Source organism: Brassica napus, chromosome A9, assembly GCF_020379485.1.
Source record: "Brassica napus cultivar Da-Ae chromosome A9, Da-Ae, whole genome shotgun sequence".
Taxonomy (NCBI): Eukaryota; Viridiplantae; Streptophyta; class Magnoliopsida; order Brassicales; family Brassicaceae; genus Brassica; species Brassica napus.
In genome coordinates this window covers 18,106,356-18,133,672 of record NC_063442.1, presented here as the reverse complement: position 1 = coordinate 18,133,672, position 27,317 = coordinate 18,106,356, and the positions used below count along the sequence as shown (strand labels likewise).

At 28.0% G+C, this 27,317-nt stretch overlaps 1 protein-coding gene, 1 long non-coding RNA gene and 1 pseudogene across 2 annotated transcripts; 2 read left to right on the top strand and 1 right to left on the bottom strand.

Annotated features, from left to right (window-relative positions):
• The first annotated feature begins 974 nt into the window (after positions 1 to 974).
• Positions 975 to 2,519, top strand: LOC106422382 (probable phospholipid hydroperoxide glutathione peroxidase 6, mitochondrial). Its single transcript, XM_013863174.3, has 6 exons — positions 975 to 1,240; positions 1,344 to 1,420; positions 1,546 to 1,607; positions 1,692 to 1,810; positions 2,088 to 2,255; positions 2,359 to 2,519. Exons 1-6 carry the CDS (start codon positions 1,187 to 1,189, stop codon positions 2,392 to 2,394), a joined length of 516 nt encoding a protein of 171 aa, XP_013718628.2. The 5' UTR covers positions 975 to 1,186; the 3' UTR covers positions 2,395 to 2,519.
• A 9,699-nt stretch (positions 2,520 to 12,218) lies between these two features.
• Positions 12,219 to 17,746, top strand: LOC106422303 (annotated as a pseudogene).
• Positions 17,309 to 20,620, bottom strand: LOC125578340. Its single transcript, XR_007316425.1, has 2 exons — positions 18,312 to 20,620; positions 17,309 to 18,082 (listed from the first exon to the last, which is right to left on the bottom strand). It is a non-coding gene; the product is annotated as an uncharacterized LOC125578340 (long non-coding RNA).
• Positions 20,621 to 27,317: the final 6,697 nt, after the last annotated feature.

The window sequence follows — 27,317 nt, the reverse complement described above, 5'->3', positions numbered from 1 at the left end:
TTCATGAATATTATTTTGGTTTGAACATGCAGACTTTTGTATGTATGCTATTCACAAGCGTGTTTCCTTTTCCACGGTAGCTACAATCATGAAGGGTATCGATGGGTTCATTATTCCCAGTTTTGTTCTATACTAGAAGACAAAATGAATAGTCAAACGTTTATCTTATTGTTAAAGAGGTTGAGAATTTGTTTTTGTCTATGAACTTCTAGATTCCTCGAACAAACCATTCACTCTTGCAGACAGGTACCAAAAAACTATAAAATATATAATTTATACAATTCAGATTAAAAAGTAATACATATCCATTCTAAGGCCAATTGGTTGAGCTTTATGCAAAAAATTTACTGTAAAATTTAATATATAAATTTTGATATAAGTATATCTAATTTAGCTGTACAAGTTAAATGAAAATATAAAAAAAAGATATTCATATATCAATATGTTTTGATTTTATTTTTCAAAATTATATAAAACATGATTGATAATTTATATGATTGTAGATAGAAACTAAAGCTAACTCTAACTAAGTATTTCCTATACCTTTAATAATAGATAGTAAATCATATTCTCTTTTGTTAATAAGTTTAAATAAATAAAAACTTGAACAAGTTTCAAAAAATTTCATTTAAACTTTGATTGATAAAGGATACAAATATTAAGCTTATATTAAAATAGATAGATAAAACTATATATCTTTAGAGCAACTTCATTACAATGTTGAGTATCTAAGAAATAATTAACTATTATTATAAATAAAAAAACAAATGAAAAAGTTAAAATAATAATATTTTTAATTAGAATTTATCTTTAGATAACTATGCTGACATGTTTGAAAATTATAGTATTGAGTATTGACGGCACAATGTGTACAATAATATTCCCTAATGCGTTGAAGTTAGAAAAAAATATCTCGTTAGCGTTCACACACAACTGATATAACGTAAGCACATACTCATTGGCTCCTACGTGTACCACCAATCCTCCAACCACTGACATGGAGAAAGAAGCTGCTGAATAACAAATAAAAATAAAAATATAATTATATGTGAAAAGAATGTGCTGCTAGCTTAGCTATATAAGAATCAATCATCGATCGATATCTCTGATCTCATTGAAACTCGATTCCTTTTCAGCTCTCATCAACGAATCCAATTCCTTCGCTTCCATTAACTAAAATTTCGAGATGGCTGCTGCTACTTCCTCCTCCCCAAAATCCGTCCATGATTTCACAGTCAAGGTTCAAAATCTCTCTCCCTACGGATTCATTGAAACTTGTTTTTCTGAATCAGAGTTTTGAAAGCTAAAAAAAAATATAATTTCTGTTTTGGGGATTTTTTCAGGACGCGAAGGGAAACGAAGTGGATCTAAGCATCTACAAGGGGAAGGTTCTGTTGATTGTCAACGTTGCTTCTCAGTGGTATTATGTTTTCCCTATTTTCATTTCTTTTGCAATTTTTTTTTTAATATCATAATTACAAATCTGAGTCAATTTCGATCAATGGTAATTAAGCAGTTTCTTTGGATCCTTTGTCTTTGGTGCAGTGGCTTGACCAATTCGAACTATACTGAGCTTGCGCAGCTCTATCAAAAGTACAAAGATCATGGTATACTTTTTTTGTGTGTTTTACTTGTTTCTTCAAGGAACCATATTTGTATAAATGACAATTGTGTGTTATAATGTTTTTTAGGGTTTGAGATCCTTGCGTTCCCTTGTAACCAGTTTGGGAATCAAGAACCTGGTTCTAACGAAGAGATTGTTCAGTTTGCTTGTACCCGTTTCAAGGCTGAGTACCCCATTTTCGACAAGGTATCAACCTTTTCTTTGTTCTTTGGGGTATTAACTCCTGGTTTTAGTTTGGATCAGTAAACTGAGTTATTGGTTTCAGTGTCTCAATAACACACACAAAACGAGAGATCACTTACTCTGTCAAAATATTTAAGACAAGTTCTTCTTATGGTCTTTTTATTCTATGATTTATGTGTTTAGTGAACCATTTTCAGATCATATACTTGTTTGTTTCTTTTTAGATTTGTTTGTTCTCTTCTTGGACTTGACTTCTAGCTTCACACTATGTAATGCGCAGGTTGATGTGAACGGTGACAAGGCTGCTCCAATCTACAAGTTTCTGAAATCAAGCAAAGGCGGGCTTTTTGGGAGCGGCATCAAGTGGAACTTCTCCAAGTTCTTGGTTGACAAAGATGGAAATGTCGTGGACCGGTACGCTCCAACCACTTCTCCTCTCAGCATCGAGGTAAATGTCTCACATATAATAGTCTGTCCTGTACCTCTTGTTTGATTTGTAGAGACCCTAAAGTTTCTCTAATCGTTGTTCATTTGCCAATCCACAATTGCAGAAGGACCTGAAGAAACTGTTGGGAGTTACTGCTTAGGAACAACGAAGATGGCATTACTCATTTGTAGTCAAATAAAAAGTTCATCCTCTATATATTAATTGAGAAACATTTGAAAAGATGTAATTTTAATTTTATAATAATTAAAAAAGATCTTTTGTTTATATGTCAATCAATTAAGTAGTTAATTAGTTTTACGCGTCAGTTTTACATTAAAATTAAAAAATATGTTGGTCCAACTCGATTTTTATATTTCACTAGAAACATTTAATACCAATTATATGATATTGACTAAAGCAAGGTGGTTATTTATTATATATTATTTTTTTAAATAAAACATACGAAATTACCTAAGGTGATTATAATATATATATATATATTAATTAGTGATTTTAAATAATAAAGATTTACTAATAATCTGTATGCTTTCTATCATTTTTGTTTATTTTTTTTACTATTAAATAAATTACACAATTACATTAATTATATATTAAAAATTTAGATTTTTTTTGTATATGTAATATTTTGAATTTTTCAAAACGAGTATAATTGCTAAAACTGTTAAAAATTTTACATAAACTTTTATGATCAATTTTTATTTTTTTTCTAGAATAAGATACAATGATAAGAAAATTATATAAATAAATAATTTTATTTTAATAGGTGTTTATGTTAATATATATATATATGTTTCATATTATTTAAATTTAATTATATATCATATACGATAGAGGAGATTGATTGTTTTGATTTATTTATTCTAAAATGATTGCGAATAAACGAGAACGGCCATTTGATTTATACGTGCAAGACAATTTATTACATAATAGTAACTGTTTTCTTAGTTATCTAATATATACTAATTATTTTATTATTTCATAATATGCAGAAAAATATAAAGTAAGTATTTATTCTGCACAAGGCGCATATTTTAATCTAAGTATGTATCTCTTTAATAATTTTGAATCTTGGCCGAAAATTGGATCAGTATATTAGCTTAAAGGTTGTTAGCTTAAAGGATACCTATTGTGTATGGTTTTGGCTACATTTGGACAAGGTAATAACACTGAGTATTGTCTTTGAGGTTTTATAGCAATATGTACAGTTCGGTTTTGTTAGTTTTTACTTTATTAGTGTGAGGATTCTTTTGCAATGGTATAACTTAAGTGTTACAGAAAGCTATTATTTAATAAAATACTAAAGTTTGATCTACGCACCTGACAATATTTGTTTAATAAAATAAATATATAAAAAATTTAATAACACAACATATAATGGTTGCACAAACATGCACTCATACGGGTATTTGTTCGTTTTTAATAAATATAATATTTATAATAGAACGATGGTTTTTAACTGTCTATAATCTATTGGTTACTTATATTATGGTTAAATATTAAACCAATCAAAATGATATATTATACAAGATATTCACCAACTAATATTTAACTACATTAACCATTTTCTGATGTATTTACCAATTAGTATGTTTGCCTATATTAATAAATTTATTTTAAAACTTTAAATATTTTGTATCAAGAAAAATGTACTTCTATTTTAATATGATAGACTAGAAATTGATCCGCGCACCTAGGGGTGTCAAAATGGGTCATGACCCATGGGTTGACCCAACTCAATTTGACCCTTTAACCCAAATAAACTGTTTATTTTGGATCCAATGGGTTAATGGGTTAACAGGTTAATTGGTTAACAAGTTAATGGGTTTATTGGGTTGGGTCAACTCATGACCCATTTTGTTTTCAATTAAAAAAAACCATGAGTAAACTCAATTCTAAGGTTTGATAAAATTGGAAAATCATTTTTCCGCCAAAACTGCAAAAACGCATTTTTCCGCCAAAACCGCATTTTCCCGCCAAAACCACAAAAACGTATTTTCCGCCAAAACCGCAAAAACCCATTTTCCCGCCAAAATCGCAAAACGCATTTTCACGCCAAAACCGCAAAAACATATTTTTCCGCCAAAACCGCAAAACGCATTTTCCCGCCAAACCGCAAAAAACGTGTTTTCCCGCCAAAACACATTTTCCCGCCAAAACCACAAAAAACGCATTTTCCCGCCAAAACCGCAAAAACGCATTTTCCCGCCAAAACCGCAAAAACATATTTTCCCGCCAAAACCGCAAAAACGCATTTTCCCGCCAAACCGCAAAAACACGTTTTTCACGCCAAAAATGGAAAAACTCACTTTCCCGCAAAAATACTATTTTTCGCCTAAACCACAAAAAACATTTTGTCATTTTGATCAACTTGGTCTTAAATTAAAAATAATTCATTATAAAAATATTGGGTTGATGGGTCAACCATTAACTCATCTAACCTATTTAATTTAATGGGTCATGGGTCAATCCAACTCATTTATTAAATGGTTTGGGTTGACCCATTAACAGTAAACCCATTTGGGTTTTGGGTTGGGTTGGCCCATTTGACCCATTTTGACACCCCTACGCGCACCCGTACGAGTATTGGTTCTTTCATTTTTATACATTGATATTTATTTTTCATAATTAATGTTATGTATTTTAGATTGGTCATAATCTAACTAATTTTATTCAAAATAAGTGGACCGAATAGGATAATATAATTATTTAGATATTTTTAGGTTCATATGCATCAGAACCGAACTCATCGAGACTCAGAAGGACCCAACTCAAAACTCACAGGTAAATTTATAATATTCAAGCATAGCTAATTTAAAAAAAAAAAGCAATACCCGAAGACAATAACTCGTACCTAAATAGATAGTCAATATTCATGCATAACTGATTTTATAAACTAATAAAAATAAATATTTCTATGTGTTTGGCTAAATTAAATGAAATAGAAATATTTTTTTCGTAAAATAATTATTTGCAGTGAAAATTAAGTGGCAATAAATGTAATTTTAAACTAAAATAAATTTTTTTAGTAAAACTAAAATGCAGTTATTTTACATTTTTTATTTTATAATTGACACAAAGTTAATGTTGATTAACTAATAAATAAAAATCTTTATTATTATTATTTTGGTAATATAATTAATGATGTGATGTATTGGTAATATAATATAATAAATGAAATTGTTAAACTGATTGAAACATTGAAAGACAATTAATGTAATTATATTAATGAAATCACTAAAATGACCTTTTATTTTTTTATACTGCTATTCATGTTTCTAAACAATTTATATTTATACAGCTATAAATGTTTTTAAACATTTATAATTTGTACTTCAGTTTAAATAGTAGCGATATATATATTTTAAAACTTTTATATGAAAATTAACTTTCAATTCGATGTTATTTCATTCACATAGTCACAGTACTTCTTATCAATTTCTTTTGTTTATATCATTAAAGTAAGGGAAAATTTTATGTTTATCACTTTCAATGTACCACTTTTCTTATTTACCATCACCAAAGGGACATTTTCAAAAATATTTTTTTCATTAAGTGTCAAAAGACTCTTATATCCTTGTTATCTATACTAGGTGATTTTCCCGTGCTCATGCACGGGTATAAATATTTCTAAAGTAAATATATTATAATAATTTATTGACACTTACTTTTAATTTTAAATTAATTTATAATTTATATGCATCATTTATATTAATAATATTATATTGCTTTAATTATACATATGATTATATGTATGTTATATCTAATCGGTTTTGTTGTTTTTTAGTCAATTTAGTTATCATTTGGGTAAATTAGATTGCATATATGAATTCAACAGTAATATTTTTTATTCTACATATTAAAATTTTGATTATTTTTTATTTGCACTTAGGTGGTTGTTATCTTAGATATATAACTATATTTTATGAAGATTATGTATAACTTAAGATATATTATGCTTAGAATGAAATAAAAATAAATAAACTAAAGTGTCTGATTCCAAATTACATAAATTAATATAACGAAACGATAATATTCTGAAGTCTCATGCATATATATAAATTTTACAAAAGAACTAAATTGTAACAGTTGGTTAATATTTTATTTTTATTTTTAATATGTTTTGAGTTGAGTTACATATATTCTTTCATATTCAAAATGAAGTATAATTATTTTTTATTATAATTAAGTCAAATGTGCATGTATTTTCATAATATTTATCAACTTATATGTTGATGATTTTAAAAAAATATTAGAAAATAAAGCGATGATCAATATGAAGTTACATGCGTAAGTAGCTGATACATTTTTGAAAGCTTGTACACACATATCAATATTTAAAATAATTAAAAAAATTTAAAAATTCTAAATAACTTTATGCCTTTGATTTATTGAATGGAAACTAAAATTTATTTTAAATAATCTTTAAAATGAGAATTGGTATTTTGATTATGGTACTATTAAGTTCCACAAACATAAAAATATAAAATTTAAAAGCATATTTAATATTAAGAAAAAATAACTTTAATAATGATAAAATATAATATATCTACCTCATTAACCTATTTTGTAACTGTTTGATCAAACAATGTTTATTTTAAAATTTTATTTTTAATTTTTTTAATATCTCTGAAAAATAAGCAGTAAAAATTATGATATTTAAAAATAATATTATATAATTAAAATATAATTTATCGATATTTTTTTGATGTAATTGAAAGATATTATAGTCAACTAAATTTATGAAACTCTTAAAAATAAGCAGTAAAAAAATTGTGATTGTATTTAAAAATAATATTATATAAGTAAAATATAATTTATTGATTTTTTTTGCTGTAATTGAAAGATATTATAGTCAACTAAATTTATGAAAAATAAATAAAATATTTCAATATTACTAATTATAAAATATTTTAGACAATTAAACATATATCAGTTTATGTTACTTAATTATTTTATGTAATTGTCTAAGAAAAAATATTGGTATATAAAAAAAAATTATTACTTTGATTTTTTTTGTATTGTGTAAATAATATTTTAAAGAAATAATATTTTTGTTTCTAATATCAAGATTATCTGTGTAAATTGTATTCAATGAAATCACATTATATAGAAATTTATAATTTTTATCTAAAAAAATATAGATATAAAGAGAGTATTTTATTAGTTGAAAGTTCTATTTTATGTTATTTAAAAATATTTTTAGATGTAATATTACTATTTTGTGAACTTTCCTTTTTTTTAATAAATCATATTATATATACATATATTTTCGTTTTTCAATTCTTTTTTTTAACTTCATAAAAAATTTTCCTTTTTATTATATGTGTATATTTTTTGGAATTTTTTTAAAAGGAAGCTAAATAAAATAATAAATAATAGTATTTTAAATGTAAGTTAATTCATTAAGGGTATCAGTGTAATCAACCACCATGAGAATTAACGTGAGAGCGATACATAGGAAACTGACTTCTCAAATAATATTATAGAGATATTTAATAAATCATTATTTAAATAAATAAAAAATAAATAAATAAAAACTTATATTTTTTTATGTTTTCGAATTATATTTTTTCAAATTCGAACTTTTTGAATTTTTTTTTTGAAATTTTCTTTTTCGATTTTTTTATATTTTTTTTGAAATTTATTTTTGAAAATCGAAAATTATGTTTGAAACTATTTTTTTAAATTTTTTTATATTTTTAAGTATTTATTTATATATTTATTAGAATATTAAATTTCACATTCCAAAAACCCTACCCCACCCCTCAAATCTAAACCCTAAGTCTAGATTAGTTAACCCTAGGGTATAAGTGTCTTTTATCCTTCATTAAAAATGATGTTAAAAGTGTTTAGTGTAAATGAAATGTGGTACTATGAATATGCTATTTGTGGTAATTTCCCTTAAAGTAACGGATCAGAATGGTTTGGCTTCTTTCCTAATTTATTAGCTCTGTTTACTGATAGAAAAATAATTCGTTTTCTTTAAACTACTCTTCCTACCCAAAACACCAAATAGATTATTTATTTTTAAACTACTCTTCCTACACAAAACACCAAAAAAGTAGCACCCCATCTGAACCCTATTACAGAAGCAATAGATTTTAGATAGAAGTATAGAACAACTACTTTAGGGAAAGTTCCTCTCTCTTAAAAACCTCTTCCTTCTCTCTAAACTTCCTTCTACCATCTTCTTCTGATTACCGACTCCGGCGCTATGGTAGCGCCGGAGTCGGGATTTTAATCTCTCATTTTCCTTAAGCGTTTACTCTGTGTTGTTGCATGTCGATTTCAGAAGTGATAATTGGTAGATCCAGTTCGGTTCAAGATCGGATCGGGTTTAAGCTTGCTTCGTGATGAAGGCTCGGGATCCGGGTTTTTCAACGGTGTGATGGTCAGTCTCCAACTCTGCATGTTCCTTCTCCTCATCGATGGTCTCTTTGGCTTCATGCTGTTTCGATCCTTCTTCTGTCTTGCTTCTCAAGACTGACTTTGGATGGTGTGAAGCGATCTGCTCCATGTCTTCAACCTAGAGGTCTGATCGAGGCCTTGTCCTTAACTTGCTTCTCCTTGACGTAACCTTGTCGCATGTTTGACTTCTTCGGTTCCTTGTCGCATGTTGACTTAGTCAATGTCGGGTGAATTTTATAGAACTTCTGTTCTGTTCGCTGATTGAAGCTTTGGTTTCTTGCTTAAATCTGCTTGCGCTATTCACTATGGGAGGTATCAGTTTCAAGTTCTCTTCATCAAAGAGCCGATTGGAGTTTGGGTGTCTTGTTGCTTAGGAGCTTTCATCACTGCTTTCATCTATGTTTGCTAGCTTTTATCTATAGGTTTTTGCTCTTAATCGACATGTATTATGTTTCCAGGGATTGATCTTTATCCGCTGGCTTAAGACTCCGAGAGTTTGTTTAACTCGTCGGCTTTGGTTATCAGTTGTTGGCTTGACCTTCAGTTTGTTCTTATGTAAAAGATTCCAGTTAATGAATATAATCTTCCAGTGTTAAAAAAAGAAGTATAGAACAACTACCCGGTGCTAGCCCCTAGTCATCATAACTATACTCTATTAAGAGAAATCATTACGGGGCTACGCGGCTACGCCCCTAGTCATTATAACTATGTGTGGGCGTTTGGGTACCTATTCAGGTTCGGTTCTGGTCTATTCGGATTTCGGGTTTTCGGGATCAAAGATTTCAGCTCCACTCGGATATTTCTAAGCTTCGGTTCGGGTTCGGTTCGGATCTTTGCGGGTTCGGTTCGAGTTTGGATAACTCATTTAAATTATTTTTAAAATGTTTGAATTCATTATATACTTTAAATTTCTTAAAATCTATAAACAAAATAATATATTTCATATAAATTTGAATAACATATGTCAAAATACATAAACTTAGCATATAAGTTGGTTTGGTTTGAATATATGGATAGAGAATCAATAGATATTTCAAGTGTTTTTGGTGTTTTGAGTATATTATAGATATTTACTTTTGACTATTTGTATATATTTTCAAGTATTTTGGAAAATTTTAGAGTAGTTTATATATTTTGGATGTTTTTAATATACATTAAATCTAAAAATAATTCACATATTTAAGTATATTAATATATTTCTGATATATGCGGGTACCTAAAATATTTCAGTTCGGGTCGGGTTCGGTTTCGGTTCTCCAGATACCAAAATTTTGAACCCGTTCAAATATTTAGTTAATTTTGGTTTAGGTTTGATACTACTTTTTCGGATCGGACTCGGTTTGGTTCTTCGGATTCGGGTTTTTTGCTCAGGCTTAATTATAACTATACTCTATTAAGAGAAATCATTAAAACTGTTAAGAGATGTTGTATGATAAAACAATCAAATATCAAAATTACACATTTTTGATGTAATAATAACTTTTATTGACTAGATATTAGAATTTTAAGTAATTAAAGTTATATTGCAATTCCCAGTAATTTTACTCCCAGCACTAATTTATGCGAAGACATACAAAGATCGATTTTCTATAAGAAATTGAGTTTTTTTTTTTGCTTGCCAAATAATTAGTTAAATTTGATATTTTTTAGTGGAAATGGAAAGCAGTACAGAAAATGAATTTTTTTTGTTTTCCCAATTCAATTAATAAACGATCATAAAACTTATAAGAAGATCCCACAAACCCCATAAAAGCTCTCTGCCCTCTGCTCTCTATATACTAGGGTGTAGTATTAGATAGGCCTGCAAACCTGTATATAAGTTGACGTGTTTGGGTGAGAGCGTCTAACTATAGATGTAATAATCAGTTCTTCTTTTCTTTTAATGTACAGTGTTGTTATTTTCGTGATATGAGAAAATCATAGTTTATGGGTTTTATTTAGAGTACTCTTTTGTTAATGGTGACATTGAAGTATTGAACAAAGATTTTTGATCTCATAAAAGTATAGTTCGTGGATTTTTCAGAAACATAATTTCGAACAACGCATTTAATACGGTACTTAAACTGAATTCAATTTGTAAACCAATTTTATTCGGTAACAGATTTCTATTTACTTATAATCCATTTTAATTTGGTTGTGAATAACTATTATTGGGTATACAGTATTATTTTTTGTTAGATACATGTAAAGATGGATTTATAATCATCTATCTATACTATTATTTGCGAAGTAAAATTTTGCAAATGACCTCTCACGTTAAAAGTTAGAGCGGTTAATATCGTTTATATCATTAATGTATAATTATATAAATTAGTCAAAAAATAAAAACAAATTTCAAATCTATCTGATTAAAAAAATGATTAATATTAATAATAAATCGCTCTCACGTTAAAAGTTAGAGCAGTTAATATCGTTTATATCCTTAATGAATAATTATATAAATTAGTCAAAAAATAAAAACAAATTTCAAATCTATCTGATTAAAAAATGATTAATATTAATAATAAATCGTTTATACCCTTAATGAATATATTATATAAATTAGTTGAAAATAAAAACAAATTTAAAATATATCTAATTAAATAAGTGATTAAAATTAATGATACTAAGAATTATCTAAAATATAAATAATTAAAAACAAATTTCTATTAATACTATTATATTTATATATTATATTAGATAATTGACTATAAATAAATATTTTGCAAAGGAGCTTTCACGTTAAAAGTTAGAGCGGTTAATATCGTTTATATCCTTAATGAATAATTATATAAATTAGTCAAAAAATAAAAACAAATTTCAAATCTATCTGATTAAAAAATGATTAATATTAATAATAAATCGCTCTCACGTTAAAAGTTAGAGCAGTTAATATCGTTTATATCCTTAATGAATAATTATATAAATTAGTCAAAAAATAAAAACGAATTTCAAATCTATCTGATTAAAAAATTGATTAATATTAATAATAAATCTTTTATACTCTTAATGAATACATTATATAAATTAGTTGAAAATAAAAATGAATTTAAAATATATCTAATTAAATAAGTGATTAAAATTAATGATACTAAGAATTATCTAAAATATAAATAATTAAAAACAAATTTCTATTAATACTATTATATTTATATATTATATTAGATAATTGACTATAAATAAATATAATAAAATTTTCAAAAATAAAACATGTTTTAAAACATAAGATAATTCTTAGATATATTTTGTTGTTATCTGAAAATAATATTTTAATATAAAATTTATAATTATATATAAAACAATTTATAATTAAATGCTAATCAAACAAATAAATATATTTTCTAAAATATATGTGAATGTTTTAAAATTTAACTCAACAATAGGAATATATATTTTTTGATAAACACTAATGAATATATTAATAATATTTTATTTATATGTTATATTTGTTAATTGACTGTAAGTAATAAAATTCTCAAAAATAAAATATATTTTTAAAACATAAGATAATTCTTAAATATGTTGTGTTTTTATCTGAAATAATATTTTTATCATAAAATATAAAGTTTAATGTTTGATTTATCTTTTTAAAAACATAATTAATAATTTATTATGTTGGTTTTGATTTAATAGTTATAAACAGATAAATATCTATACATATATTATGCCCGCATGTGCGGGTAGAACACCTTGTTTTGCATCCGATTTAATTTTTAATATCCGATTAAGACTCACACATACATATTACATTATCCAAAATCTAAATCTTAACCCTAAATCTTAACCCAAAATCCAAACTTTAAATCCTAAACCCAAATTCTAAACTCAAATCCTAGACCTTAAATTTAAATTCTAAACCCAAACCCCATAACTTAAGTACGTTCTTTATTTTTATTAGAATACGGAGAGATGGAAAGGGAGAGCGAGATGTGATATATATATAGATAGCTACGTAGAATAGGGGTTTTTGTAGCATAGGGAAGTCATATTTGGAGAATCTATCTTATAGGTTGCTTTCGGGATATAAGGAAAGTGAGCGATCACCTAAATAATCTTTCTATCCTGTAAATCAAATGCAATTGCCCTTCAATTATTCAACGATCATAAAACTTACTAGAAGATCCCACAAACCCCATAAAAGCTCTCTGCTCTCTCTCTCTTCTCACTCACTCTTCTCACACCGGGAAGAACAAAGTTGGTGAAGTCTCCGGCAGGGATAACTCAGCTTCACCGATGATCACATACATGCAAGATAATCCATCGATGTTTAGGCTTCGAGCTTCCAAGTTTCTACTACTCTCTGTTCTCATCTTGAGCCAGTTTCTATCTACTCAACTCCTTGCTCAAAGATCTAAATCTCCATGGCAGACACTCACTGGTACGTAAACCCCTTTATCTCTTCATCTCCTTCACTTTCTCAAAACAGAACCAAACGAAGTGAAAGTGGCTTTACTTGTCTCCCTTGTTGATTTTTTTTGGTTTGGGTAGGAGAGGCTCCTCTTGTCATTGCACGTGGTGGGTTTTCTGGGTTGTTTCCAGATTCAAGCGTAACTGCTTACAGTTTTGTGTCGGCTACAAGTGTTCCCGATGCTGTTTTGTGGTGTGATGTGCAACTTACAAAGGATGGAGTTGGGATTTGCTTCCCTGATGTGACCATGTACAAAGATTCTAACGTCCAAGATGCTTACCCTAAACGGAAAAACTCTTACCTTCTTAACGGAGTCCCTACTCAGGACTGGTTCACCATTGACTTCACCTCCAAGGATCTCAAAAGCGTGTTCTGTAAGTTTGGTGCATTGAAGGAACAGAATCTTCTTTGTATTTATTCTTACAAATCTATTTTTCAAACTGTGGCAGTGATCCGAGGGATATTATCACGTTCACCCGCATTCGATGACAACAGAAACGTTATTTCAACAGTTGAGAACATAGCTACGCAGTTCAAACCTGCGGGGTTTTGGCTAAATGTTCAGGTAATTTTTATTACAGTATGCTTCTTGTTGTAATGAAATATATATCTCAGATCACTCTAACACAGGCTACTTTTTTTTTTCTAACTCAGCACGACGCGTTCTATGCGCAACACAATCTAAGCATGAGCGGATTTCTGCTATCAGTTTCCAAAACTGTGACCATCGACTACCTCTCTTCCCCTGAATTGAAGTTCTTCCGGGACATCGGTAGCCGGTTTGGTAAAACCGGGCCAAAGTTTGTGTTCAGGTTCCTTGAGAAAGATGACGTTGAGGTGTCAACTAATCAAACCTATGGATCTCTGATGACAAACTTAACATTCATCAAGACGTTTGCTTCAGGCGTTCTTGTTCCCAAGTCTTACATATGGCCGGTGGACAAAGACCAGTACTTGCTTCCCCATACAACATTTGTTCAAGATGCTCATAAAGCAGGGTTACAAGTATATGCCTCAGGCTTTGCAAATGATTTTGATTTGGCATATAACTATAGTTATGATCCATTGGCTGAGTACTTATCTTTCATGGACAACGGAAACTTCTCTGTGGATGGTGTTGTATCTGATTTTCCATTAACCGCATCCTCGGCTGTTGGTAAGCAAAATGTCTTCTCCTATGTCACATCATCTACAAAGTGAAACCATTTATTTCTTTTTGGACTTTTTCTTATTCCTCAGACTGTTTCTCCCATCTTGGAAGTAACGCAAGGGGATTTTTTTGTTATATCGAAAAATGGAGCAAGTGGAGACTACCCTGGATGCTCTGACTTGGCCTATTCAAAGGCTATCGAAGACGGTGCTGATATCATAGATTGTGCGATTCAAATGTCATCAGACGGGATTCCTTTTTGCTTAAACTCAAGCAATCTTCTAGAGGGCACCAACGTTTTCCAAAGTCCTTTCATAAACCGCTCATCAACTGTTCCTGAGATCGCCCCACATGCTGGAATATACAGCTTTAGTCTGAGATGGAGTGAGATTAAGACACTGAGACGTAAGTTTCCCATATAACTTACTTACCAAGTCTTGATTCTTGTTTTTTTGTTTTGTTTTGTTTCTTACATCATCTGTTTGCAGTTGCAATGACCCACCCCTACAGCTTGGGATTTAACTTGTTTAGGAACCCGAGAGAGAAAAGTTCAGAGAAGATTGTCCCACTCTATGACTTCCTGATCTTGGCGAATAAATCTAGCTCACTAGTTGGTGTGTTGATCAGCGTGGAGGTAGTATCACTTTAAAATTAATCTAACATTAGCAATGAATGTGATGTTCTTCTTAAGGACTATATATGTTTTGGTTTCATTCAGAATGTAGCATACCTAAGAGGGAAGCAAGGGATAGACGTTGTTAAAGAAGTTTTATACGCATTCAAAGAAGCCTGTTGCATCGACGCGACCAAACGGGTTATGATTCAGTCATCTAACAGCCCAGTCTTGGTTGACTTCAAGAAACAGAGCCCGTACGAGATAGTCTACCAAGTGGAAGAAAATGTTGGCGACATCGTCGACTCTGCGATCGAAGAGATCAAGAAGTTCGCTGACGCTGTTGTTGTCAGCAGACGATCGGTCTACTTCTTCCTCTCCGGACAGACTCATCTAGTGGAGAAGCTGCACAAGTTTAATCTTCCGGTTTACGTTAAAACGTTCCGGAACGAGTTTGTTTCTCAGCCTTGGGATTTCTTCTCTGATGCGACCGTTGAAATAAACACGTATGTTGCTGGAGCTGGTGTCAATGGAACCATCACTGAGTTCCCTCTCACTGCTGCGAGATACAAAAGTAAGTTTGAAAATTTGAAAGAATGTCTGAAAACTCTGATATGATGTTTCAAAGTTTCTTTCTCAGGGAACCGGTGCTTGACCCGCAAAGACCACCCTCCTTACATGCCTCTGGTTAAGCCAGCTGGCCTCTTAGGATTCGTGAATCATGATTCTCCACACCCGGCTTTCACAGCTGATGATGTCACTGAACCACCACTACCTCCAGTCACATTTAGAACTCCACCCAACATCCCTGGACCCTTATCAACCGATGAAAAAGCTCCTAACAGTAAAACCAGGCTCACTCCACCTCTTCTTCTTCCTGCACTCGCTATGGCTCTCGCCTCTCTTCTACTTCTTTCATCACTATCGATCTTGTAATCCAACTTAAATCTCCATTTACCATTTATATATGAAAAGTCTTTTTAATATTTCTACCTTATCTACTGAAATACAAGTCAGCAATTGGCATAAAAATACATAATACGTTGAAATTTGCATAAAAGCAAGAATAGACAAGTAGTGCCAAAGCCCAATCCAATAACAGCATAGAATGATATCGACATCGTTGCCCCTATTGATCTGATCGCACAAGTTAAGAGTGGGAAGTTTATGAGGTGACTGACATAAATGTAACGATGATTTTATTCAATTTTCTTTACTTTCTATTTCTCCATCGTATTCATCCCTTTTTTATATCTTTCTTATTATGTGCTTCTTTTTCATTTATTCTACCATCGTCATGAGATCCATCATACATAATCAGTAGATAATAATATCTTTAACACTATAATTTTTGGTTTGTCTTACTGCCTCATTGAGATCCGCATCATCATGCAAGGATAATATGATAATTAACCAGTTAACATAAAAGTTTAATAACTAAATATTAGATTCTTAACATCTTACCCAAAACAAAACTAATATTAGACTAACCAGTATTTTATTTAATAACTATGTTTAAGAAATAAAATTAGTGAAAATTGTAGATGTGACCAGAGAACTGATATAGTACGTGAGAGAGACGTTTTATAGTATTATTTAATTTAGTGATATGAGTGTTAAATTATATGTATTGTAGCATAGCTATACTTTCACGTATCTGAATCATTTATAAGTTAATATCATTATTCATTGATTATTTCCATACTTTATCTGTTAGCTGATATTTAATTTTATATTTATCGACTATTTGATCAGCTGTTATTTTTTCATCGAAACAAAACTTAAATTATATTTATGTATGATAACATTTGTGACTAAAGAAATTATATATGGTGTATGAATTGCTGAACGTAACAATTTATGTGCTCGGCTAAACATAAAACTAAATTTAAGGTTTCAGTCCTACCTTGCTCTCGGAGGACCATCGTGATCACATTCTCAATGAGGCTCCGTTCGTAGGATCTTAAACCTTTCTTTAAGGCTGACTTTATGTTAGTTTCACATTTGTTATTGTTTCTATTTATTAGCAGGCTTGGACTTAATTATATAAACCCAAAAAATTGGGTTCTTTGGATTTAGTCCATCTGGAGTTTAATTGTTCTGAGCTTAAGCTTGTTTGGGTTTGGAACGGTCGAAAAACCCAAAATCTATACCTCAATTTATTTAAGAGAAATTGCATCTCATGTACAAAGATATCTGCATAATTTGTAGTTATGGAATTGAACCTTTTTTGCTGATGTGTTCTTTCATAATGGCCATCTTACCCATATAGTTCCTATAACACAACCTACACTGTTCAAAACCCCTGCACCTTCTACTACACGTGCGATTAAACTTATGAGGCGAGAGAGAGAGAGAGTTACTTCTTTATTCAATATTATCTCTATGGTTTCTCTCGTACCATTTCATCGCTCATTGTTCCAAAATTACTTCGTCTTCTCCGTCATAACCTTAGTTTCAAATTGTTTAAAGGCTCTCGTGATTCCGTATATATGTTTTTTCATGCCACTTTTATTCCGTTTATTTATTGCTTCTTCTTTCTAAAATCATTTGTTTTCTATATCTATTGCTGCGTCTGAATGTAAGTCATCGCCGTCAAGCTTATCCATTCATGGTGGTGCTTCACCTTCCACCTCTGTTTACGTCGAATTCGAGACCGTCGCGAGATTTACACATTTTACTCCTTCGTCGACCGATCTTTAGTCGCCTTGCTCTACCGACGTCGTCATGTTCAGAATCAAGCCTTTCCGTCGTGCTCATCCTTGTGGTCTCCATCAAGCTCCAGATCCGCCGAAGAGAAAGGTTGATCTATCCAATGGTGACTTTCTATGTTTTTGCAAGACATGTCCTTGACGTTCTGGTTATTTTCAATATGACCCCAAACATTTTATATTTATAGAAACATCCTCGCAAATCAACCCGGATTTTTTCAATCGTGCGATCTAGCCAAGTGGGTCATTCGATAGTTACATATTTGTTAGTACAAGCTATATGAGCACCAAATATAATAGACGGTTAGATATTATATTAGATGGGATGGATAACGTTGTTAGCAAGCTATGTGAACAGATAACAAATAATAATAATAGTAAATATTAGTGTATTATTGTTTTCGAGAATTTTCCAGTTTGTACTATTTTTAAAACGACATCTAATAAAAGTGTTTGTTGTACTTAAAAACCTTTATCCAGCCAACAGTTATTTAAATCATAGGTAATATTAATTTTAGCTGAATATATGAAGGCTTGTACATCCAATAATCCATACACCTAACCAGTGGCGGAGCCACCTTAGAAGCATGGTGGTCAAATGACCCATGTGAAATTAATAAAAATAAACTTGTAAGGCTATTTTTCATGTTGCTATTGTGGTAATTTGGTCAAGATCTCTCCTATTGACCCACATGTTCCTAGGTTCAAACCACATAGATGTATATTTTTGTCTCTAATAAATGAGTTATGACCCATATAAACGTGAGATCTAGCTCCGCCACTGCACCTAACATTAATGTTAATTTCTTCTTTTTAAATGCACATTCTCTATAACAGTATTGTTGTACATACAGAATGGTTGTAACCAAACCCTTCATACTGAATCTACACCCGTCGCCCAATAAACATTTCATATGTTCCATAGAAAAGATTGCATTTCACATGTTAGATTGACCAACTAATATGAAAATATTATTCTAAAAATTTCTCATAAAAAATTTACACATAAATATCAAAATAGCTAATAAAAATTTACTATAAACAATCCTACAAAATTGTATCACACCCTGTTGACAACTAATATTGTTGTTAGCTGAAAATAGAATGTTTCATCTGGCCAAATTTTCTGAGTTATGAGTGTATATCTGATGGAAGTTTTTTACAAACATATTTAGGATCAAGTGTTTAGATGATTTGAGAGATTTTAGCCTATCTTTTCTACAACAAACATTTTAGAAGCCGGATAATAGGTTTGTTAGCAGAAAATATTATTATTATATGACTATTCTATATTTATCCTTGACAATATTTATTTTAAGTAATATTAGTTATATATAGTGTTTTGTATATTATTAAGCATCTATTTTAGTCATTTATGTTTTTAAATCTTTCATTTAGTTGTCATTGGGAGTTGCATATATACATTTTGCATACACATAGGTTTGGAGTACGTAACCAGAAGTTTTGGCTTTTGGGCAAAACAAAATGAGGAGATATCTTCACTATTGTAATGTAGGGGTCAAAACCGAAAATATGCAAAAGAGCAGAGACCAGTTTGCAAAAAAAGACAGAAATGGATCCTCAGCTGCGATAGCGAAAAGGTATATCGTACTCGTGTAATAGACTAATAGCCATAAGGTATCGTTGTTTAATGCTACTGTATTGGTCAGCCTTGGATGGATATAGTTAGACCAGCTCAGGCTACATGGATGTTTACACTTTTTGTATATATATATTAATTAATGATTACATGTAATAATTAGAAAACTCTCGCTCTATATATTCTTACGTGAAAAAAACAAGGAGTAGGGGCACCGTGGTGTTTCCGCAGTGTCTGGAGATAGACCTGATGTATGGGCTTTCGTTTTTTCCATCTCCGCAAAATATCAAATCTTTATGTAATTTCTGTGCAATTCGCTCTTTATTAAATTATTTAGCATTGTTGCTCATGTCTTGAACAAATATAAAATTGATGTTCATGTCTTAAACAAATGATAAGTACAGTGGTGTCAAAGTCTATTTAGTATTAGCGCACATGTCTTAAACAAATATTGAAGTCTTCTCCTAACAAGACATGTTGAAACACTAATTTGTAGACACATACTTGGTTAGAATGATTTACGATCTAGGTAATTCATTAATACTTATAAAACTTTTATTTTCTATTAATATTTATGTCAAAAATTTGATGTTTTATATTTTATATGTAGTTTTTGATTATGATAAGAATGTCGGGTCATGAAAAATATTCTGATCTTAATCCTACATTTTTTGTTGATTAGAGTTGAATTTTTTTTCTATTTGTTATTACTGTTTATTTGGTTTATTATGTAAAATTTATTTTAATTTTGGAAAACGCATGGAAGATTATTTAATTTTGGAATTAAATTTATTTCCATTTTAAATTTTAATTTACTTATTTTTTTTAAAGTTCAAAAAGCCTACAGTTTTAAGGCCGGATCGGGCTTTGAAATATTGGCTGATAAATTACGCGGCCCGGGCACTGGACTCAAATAACAATGGCTTTGTCAGTTTTGGGTCAGGCCGGGCCGGCCCGGACTTTGTTTTTTTAAGCAAAGCTGATACGTTTGTGTAGACGTTAAAAAAAGGAACTAATCTGAACAAACAAAATTACTGACCAAAAGTCTTTTAGTAATCATTTTTTTTTTGGTAAAATTGTTTTAGTAATCATAGTTCTGTTTACATTACTCTTTGAGAAACTTTTGAAGAAACTGCTTCAACGGAGGTATTGAATCGGGCCCCCCTCTGCATCTGTCGCTCTTCAAGCATCTTTTTCTGGATTCAGCGGTGGGAAATCTCGGATCACAATCTTTACCTAGATAATGAATAGACTTTGGTTTCGCATCAATGCTGCTTATAAACACGCAGAGTACAATCAAACTTGTCAGGAACAGTAACTCTTTTTTCATCACGATTTTACTACTTTGGATTTTTATTTTTTGTTTGTTACGTTGTAGAAAGATTAGAAAAGCCAATTCATATATATAGAGCGAGATATCAGTTATTTTTTCATCTATATTATTAAAAGAGAAGTACCCATTAAAAAATACTCTAAGTTTTCTAACTTATTTACACTTCTATGCCACTGAGAATTAAATTAAACCATCTATTTTAATGCTTGTCTTTTCCAGTTAAATTAATGAATTTTCCTTAATCAAATTTAAACTTAATGTTTTTAAATGAATATACATATTTTAATGTTTATCTTTTTCAGTTAAATTAATGAGTTTTCCTTAAGAGAAAAACTTGGGTTCACCAACCAATCAAAAAATCTTATATATTAAAACAGAAGTCACAACATTGATTCATGTGTGATTTTTAAAAAACTGGACCTAATGGACCTATTCATAGAAATTCATACTACATTATAATTCAGACTAATAATAAATAGAATTTTTAAAATATTTTAATCATAATATTTTTTTATATCTTTTCATTTTAAATATAAATCTATATTATTAAAAGAGAAGTACCCATTAAAAAATACCCTAAGTTTTCTAACTTATTTACACTTCTATGCCACTGAGAATTAAATTAAACCATCTATTTTAATGCTTGTCTTTTCCAGTTAAATTAATGAATTTTCCTTAATCAAATTTAAACTTAATGTTTTTAAATGAATATACATATTTTAATGTTTATCTTTTTCAGTTAAATTAATGAGTTTTCCTTAAGAGAAAAACTTGGGTTCACCAACCAATCAAAAAATCTTATATATTAAAACAGAAGTCACAACATTGATTCATGTGTGATTTTTAAAAAACTGGACCTAATGGACCTATTCATAGAAATTCATACTACATTATAATTCAGACTAATAATAAATAGAATTTTTAAAATATTTTAATCATAATATTTTTTTATATCTTTTCATTTTAAACATAAATATATTTATTTTAAAATCTAACAAATCTGTTTAAAAAGATTTTTACAAGATCTTCATTATCAAAATTATATTTAAATATTTTCACTAATTTCGAAATTAGTTTAAAATATTATTATACATTAATATATTCAGTTATTAAAATGAAAAATAAAAAATCTATAATATTTTATTTATTATATAATCATAATCAATCATATTAAAATAAAATTATTATATCGAGCTAAATATAATAAAATTGTATTATATTTATATATTTTACTTTCGTAATTATAAAACATTTATGTTCAAAAATAAAATCTAATATGTTGGTAAGATGGGTTAACATTATCAAACTATATAATACTTGTATAAAAATTAACATGTATTTCTTTAAATTTAATAATATAAAATCTTTGTAACTACTTTAATCATAATATATTTTCATTTTAAATATAATATATATTATATATTATATTTTAAAAATTCTAATAAATCTTTGTAAAAATATTTAATCAATAACTTAATGTATTTTAAGTTATCGTTTAGAAATGAAAATAAATAAATTATATCCTATTTTGTCTACTTTTATAGTCATGATCATGTTAAAATATAATTATTATACTAAAATAAATATGATAAAATTATATTCAATTGATAAATTTATAAATTTTATTTTCATAAATATAAATTATTTATTTAAAATATAATATGATGATAGAATGGTTTAAAATTAACAAACTATATAATACATGTGTAAAAATTAACATATCTTACACTTTTATATATACAATAATAAATTATTTAAAATGAATAAGCATAAAAATATTGGTAAAAAGAAATCAAGTTTTGAAATACGGGTCAGAATTTAGCATAAATTAAATACAAAATATTTTTTAAATATATTTTCTCATGAATATATTAATTTGCTTAATAACTAAATGCAAATACAATAAGATAAATATATAATAAGAAGTGGTAAATACATAAGGTTTAAGAAATTAATTAATTATAACATGTAAATTATAAAATTATTGTATTTGAAATAGTTATATAAATATTTAAGTATATGATTAACATTAAAAAGATATACCACTTATGTTCTAAAACAATAATTTATGTATAGAAAAGTGAAAACAAACACCCGTGCGGATGCACGGATCAAAATCTAGTAGTATATTAAATGCAGTCTTTTTCATAAATGGAAACAAAATATTTTGAATTTACTGCTTAAAATAAATAGATAAAAAAAAATAAAAATATTAGTAGCTGCAAAAAAAATATTTCTTTTCTAAAAATTGTTAATGCCATCCACCCCAAACCCTAAATCATAAACACTAAATCTAAACCCTAAACTCTTAGGTCAACCCTAAACCCTTATCTAAATCATAAATCCTTATGTAAATCATAAATACTAAACCCTAAATTCATAACCCTAAACACTAAACCCTAAGCTTTTGGATAAACCCTAAATTTTTGGATACATTCTAAACCTTTGGGTAAACAACTTTTATTTTCTAAATTTTTACATTCTAAATTTTTGGATACATTCTGAATTTAGGGTTTATTTTCTAAAAGTTGTTTACCCAAAGGTTTAGAATGTATCCAAAAATTTAGGGTTTATCCAAAAGCTTAGGGTTTAGTGTTTAGGGTTATGAATTTAGGGTTTAGTATTTATGATTTACATAAGGATTTATGATTTAGATAAGAGTTTAAGATTGACCTATGAGTTTAGGGTTTAGATTTAGTGTTTATGATTTAGGGTTTGGGGTGGACGGCATTAACAATTTTGAGAAAAGAAATATTTTTTTTTTTGCAGCTACTAATATTTTTATTTATTTTTATCTATTTATTGTAAGTAGTAAATTTAAAATATTTTGTTTCCTTTTATGAAAAAGACTGCATTTAATATATTATTTTTTGATTGGTTGGTGAACCCAAGTTTTTATCTTAAGGAAAACTCATTAATTTAACTGAAAAAGATAAACATTAAAATATGTATATTCATTTAAAAACATTAAGTTTAAATTTGATTAAGGAAAACTCATTAATTTAACTGGAAAAGACAAGCATTAAAATATGTAGTTTAATTTAATTCTCAGTGGTAGGGAAGTGTAAATAAGTTTGAAAATTTAGGGGTATTTTTTAAAGGGTACTTCTCTTTTAATAATATAGAGTTAGCTTTAAATATAAAGTCCAATTTTGGTTTTTGGTTGTCTATTATTAACTTCAGTTTTTATTTATTTAATAGAAAGCTAAATATTTATTTTGTAACGGAAAGCTAAATATTTATTTTTTAACAGAAACCTAAATTTTCGTGTTATGGTTTATGTTTTCTTAACATATGTTACGGTTTATGTTTCAGTTCAGTTTTTTTTCAGTATCAATTCAGTTTTTTTTTTTTTTTGGTCAAAATCAATTCAGTTTTCTTTCTTTCAAAATATGCATTATGTTTGAAAAAAAATATCTGTGATTTGACAGTTCGTGGCTTTAAATTTTAGCTGGTTTTTAATACTAACTAGATCTCGACCCGCACAACCGTGCGGATTTCTTATTTCTATACTAAAATACTTTAGTTTATATAACAATATTTATTAATAACTTAATGTAATTTAGTGTTATATATTATGTAATTCTATAATAGCTGTTTACGTGGTTTATATATTATTACTATAATTTTTTTTTTTTGTAACAAAAGTTATTTTGGAAACTTTATTATGTAACAATATTACTTTACATACTTTTTATTTAAAATTTAAAATTTAAAATTTAAAATATAAAATTTATATGAAAGCAAATTAAATTTATACATTAAGTTATTGTTTAAATATTACACAGATTTATTAGAATTTTTTAAATACAATATATAAATATATATTATATTTAAAATGAAAATATATTATGATTAAAGTAGTTACAAAGATTTTATATTATTAACTTTAAAGAAATACATATTAATTTTTATACATGTATTATATAGGTTGATAATGTTAACCCATCTTACCAACATATTAGATTTTATTTTTGAACATAAATATTTTATAATTACGAAAATAAAATATATAAATATATAAATTTAATACAATTTTATTATATTTAGCTCAATATAATAATTTTAATTTAATATGATTGATTATGATTATATAATAGATAAAATATTATAGATTTTTTTATTTTTCATTTTATATAACTGAATATATTAATGTATAATAATATTTTAAACTAATTTCGAAATTAGTAAAAATATTTAAATATAATTTCAAAAATGAAGATCTTGTAAAAATCTTTTTAAACAGATTTGTTAGAATTTTAAAATAAATATATTTATATTTAAAATGAAAAGATATCAAAAGATACTATGATTAAAATATTTTAAAAATTATATTTATTATTAGTCTGAATTAAAATATAGTATGAGTTTCTATGAATAGGTCCATTAAGTCCATTTTTAAAAAAATCACACATGAATCAAGGTTGTGTCTTCTGTTTTAATATATAAGAAGTTATACTTTTGTTACGACCAATTTAGCCAGATTATCTCAAAGCAGTTTTAGTTTTTCTTTTCGCTAAACCTGAAAAGAAAACTAGTTGTGAAAAATAAATAAAAGTAATATGTAAGGTATAACATAGTAGTGTATAGTATTGCTTCCGTTTAGCAAATAAGAAAATATGTTAAATTTAGCATATATCCAGAAAACTTTTTAAATCAATATTTCTTTTTAAATCCAACCAAAATTTTGACAACATTCCCTTTATTAACAAATAATTTCGTGCAATACATAATATAATCTACAAATGACATAAATTTCAAAAACAATAGAGAGAATTCATAAGAATAGAAATGAGAAAAAAAATATTTACACAATTTCTCATGTTTCATCCAAATCAGATCGACAAAACAAAAATAATGAATTTAACTATTTTTACCTTTTTAACCATCTTACACCATAAAGAATTATGAATTTTTTTTAAAAAAAAATTAAGACCAAAACCTATGATTAATACATTATAAAAATAAAAATTAAATATCAGTTTGGAAAAAAAAACATACAAGATATAAAGTATAAAATAAAAATGTAGTAAAATATATAAATTAGAGAAATTAGAGCACATGCACATACACAAATGAAATTAAGTGTATATAGACACATAAAAAAATTAAGCTAGAGTATTTTATATATTTGATGTAATATTACATTTCTTACCCCTAAGCATATCTCATCCATTTGATATTCCTCTTTCCTTTTGTTTTCTTCATCTTTTTTTTCTCTTTTTTTTTTCTTTCTTCTCCCTTTCTCAATCTTATTTGATATATATCTTTTGGATCAAATATAATTCAACTAAAAAATTATGTGAGTAAAAATGCACATATCTTTTTAATTTCATGCTTTATGTTGCAAATAGAAACACAAAGATCACCATTGATTGTGTCAAACATGATAGAACCCTGAGATGAAGTTTATAGTACACAAAGTCTATTCTTGGAAGTAATAATATTTTTGAGGTATATATTATAATTTTTACATTTATAATGACTTATAAAATAATGTTACTCTCTTTGTTTCTTAAAAAAATAGATGTTTTGGTGTTTTCACACATATTAAGAAAACACATTAATTTTGCATCTTTTTTTTGAAATTATCAAATTCCAATGCTTTTTAACCAATAGTGTTTCAATAAATCCAATTAATTTTATTGAAATTTATAATTTTTGTATAGAAAACATAAAAAATCTATCTTTGTGAAACAAATTTGCTTTCTAAAACTTCTATCTTAATGAAACATAGGGAGTATAATACTTAGTCACTTCATGTTTTGTGTTTTAGGTAGTTGTCTCAGTGTGAGATTATTTTATCTTTGGGTTGCTTATGGATTCTTCGTTTAGTATGTGTTTCTTGCTTCGGTATATCCATTGATGTTCCTTAATAAGAAAAGAAATGGGGAAAGTTTGTTAATTTGGTGAATATCTTGTAGTTTAAGGGCTAACTGCAACTAGATCTCTGTATATTTACTCTTGCAGTTGCATTTAACATGATTTTAGGACCTTTGGTGATTTGTAAAAGAGCATGCTTTTTGATATTCTAAAACAGTGTGTGAATAGGATGCTTTGGGACCGTATGTGAGTTGAAGAACACTAGAAGTGCATTGAGAAAACACCTCGAAGCTATGTGGATAATCAAAATAAACCTTTGATAATGTATACCATATAATTCAAGCACTATTTTTTAGCTTCTTTTGTAAGTGAATTATTCTTTCTGAGGGGTTTCATGAACTAGAATTTGTTTTGTGATTGCAGTTTATATGTTCTTTTAGATTCTCTTGAGAAGTCTATAAATGCACTCGTAAATGGTACTTTACGCTGGTTTGTGCTCAGATTGGCTTGCACTAGTAGAAAGTGCTTACCTGTTAACCATTTAAATGATAACAGTGATAATAGAATTATAATTATTTCACCTTACGGTCGTACAAAGTGTTGTGTTTGAAACTTTGAATGCAATGAAAAATTATATCTAAACCTAAATATACATCATAAACTAAATATTAAAATTTAAAGCTGATCATAACTTCACTCTCACTCTATAAATACTAATCAATAAACTCTAATCACTAAATCTTAAACCAAAATTTAGACCATAAACCCGAATATAAATCATAAACCCAAATATTAAAATCTAAAGCTGATCATAACTTCACTCTCACTCTCTAAATACTAAATCATAAACTCTAATTACTAAACCATAAACCAAAAATTAAACCCTAAAATCAAAAGTAAACCCTAAACCCAAATATCAAAATTTAATGTTGATCATAATTTCATTTCTACCTTCTAAATACTAAACCCTAAATCCTAATCACTAAACCTTAAATCCAAATATAAATCCTAAACCCAAATAGAATGAAACAAAATAA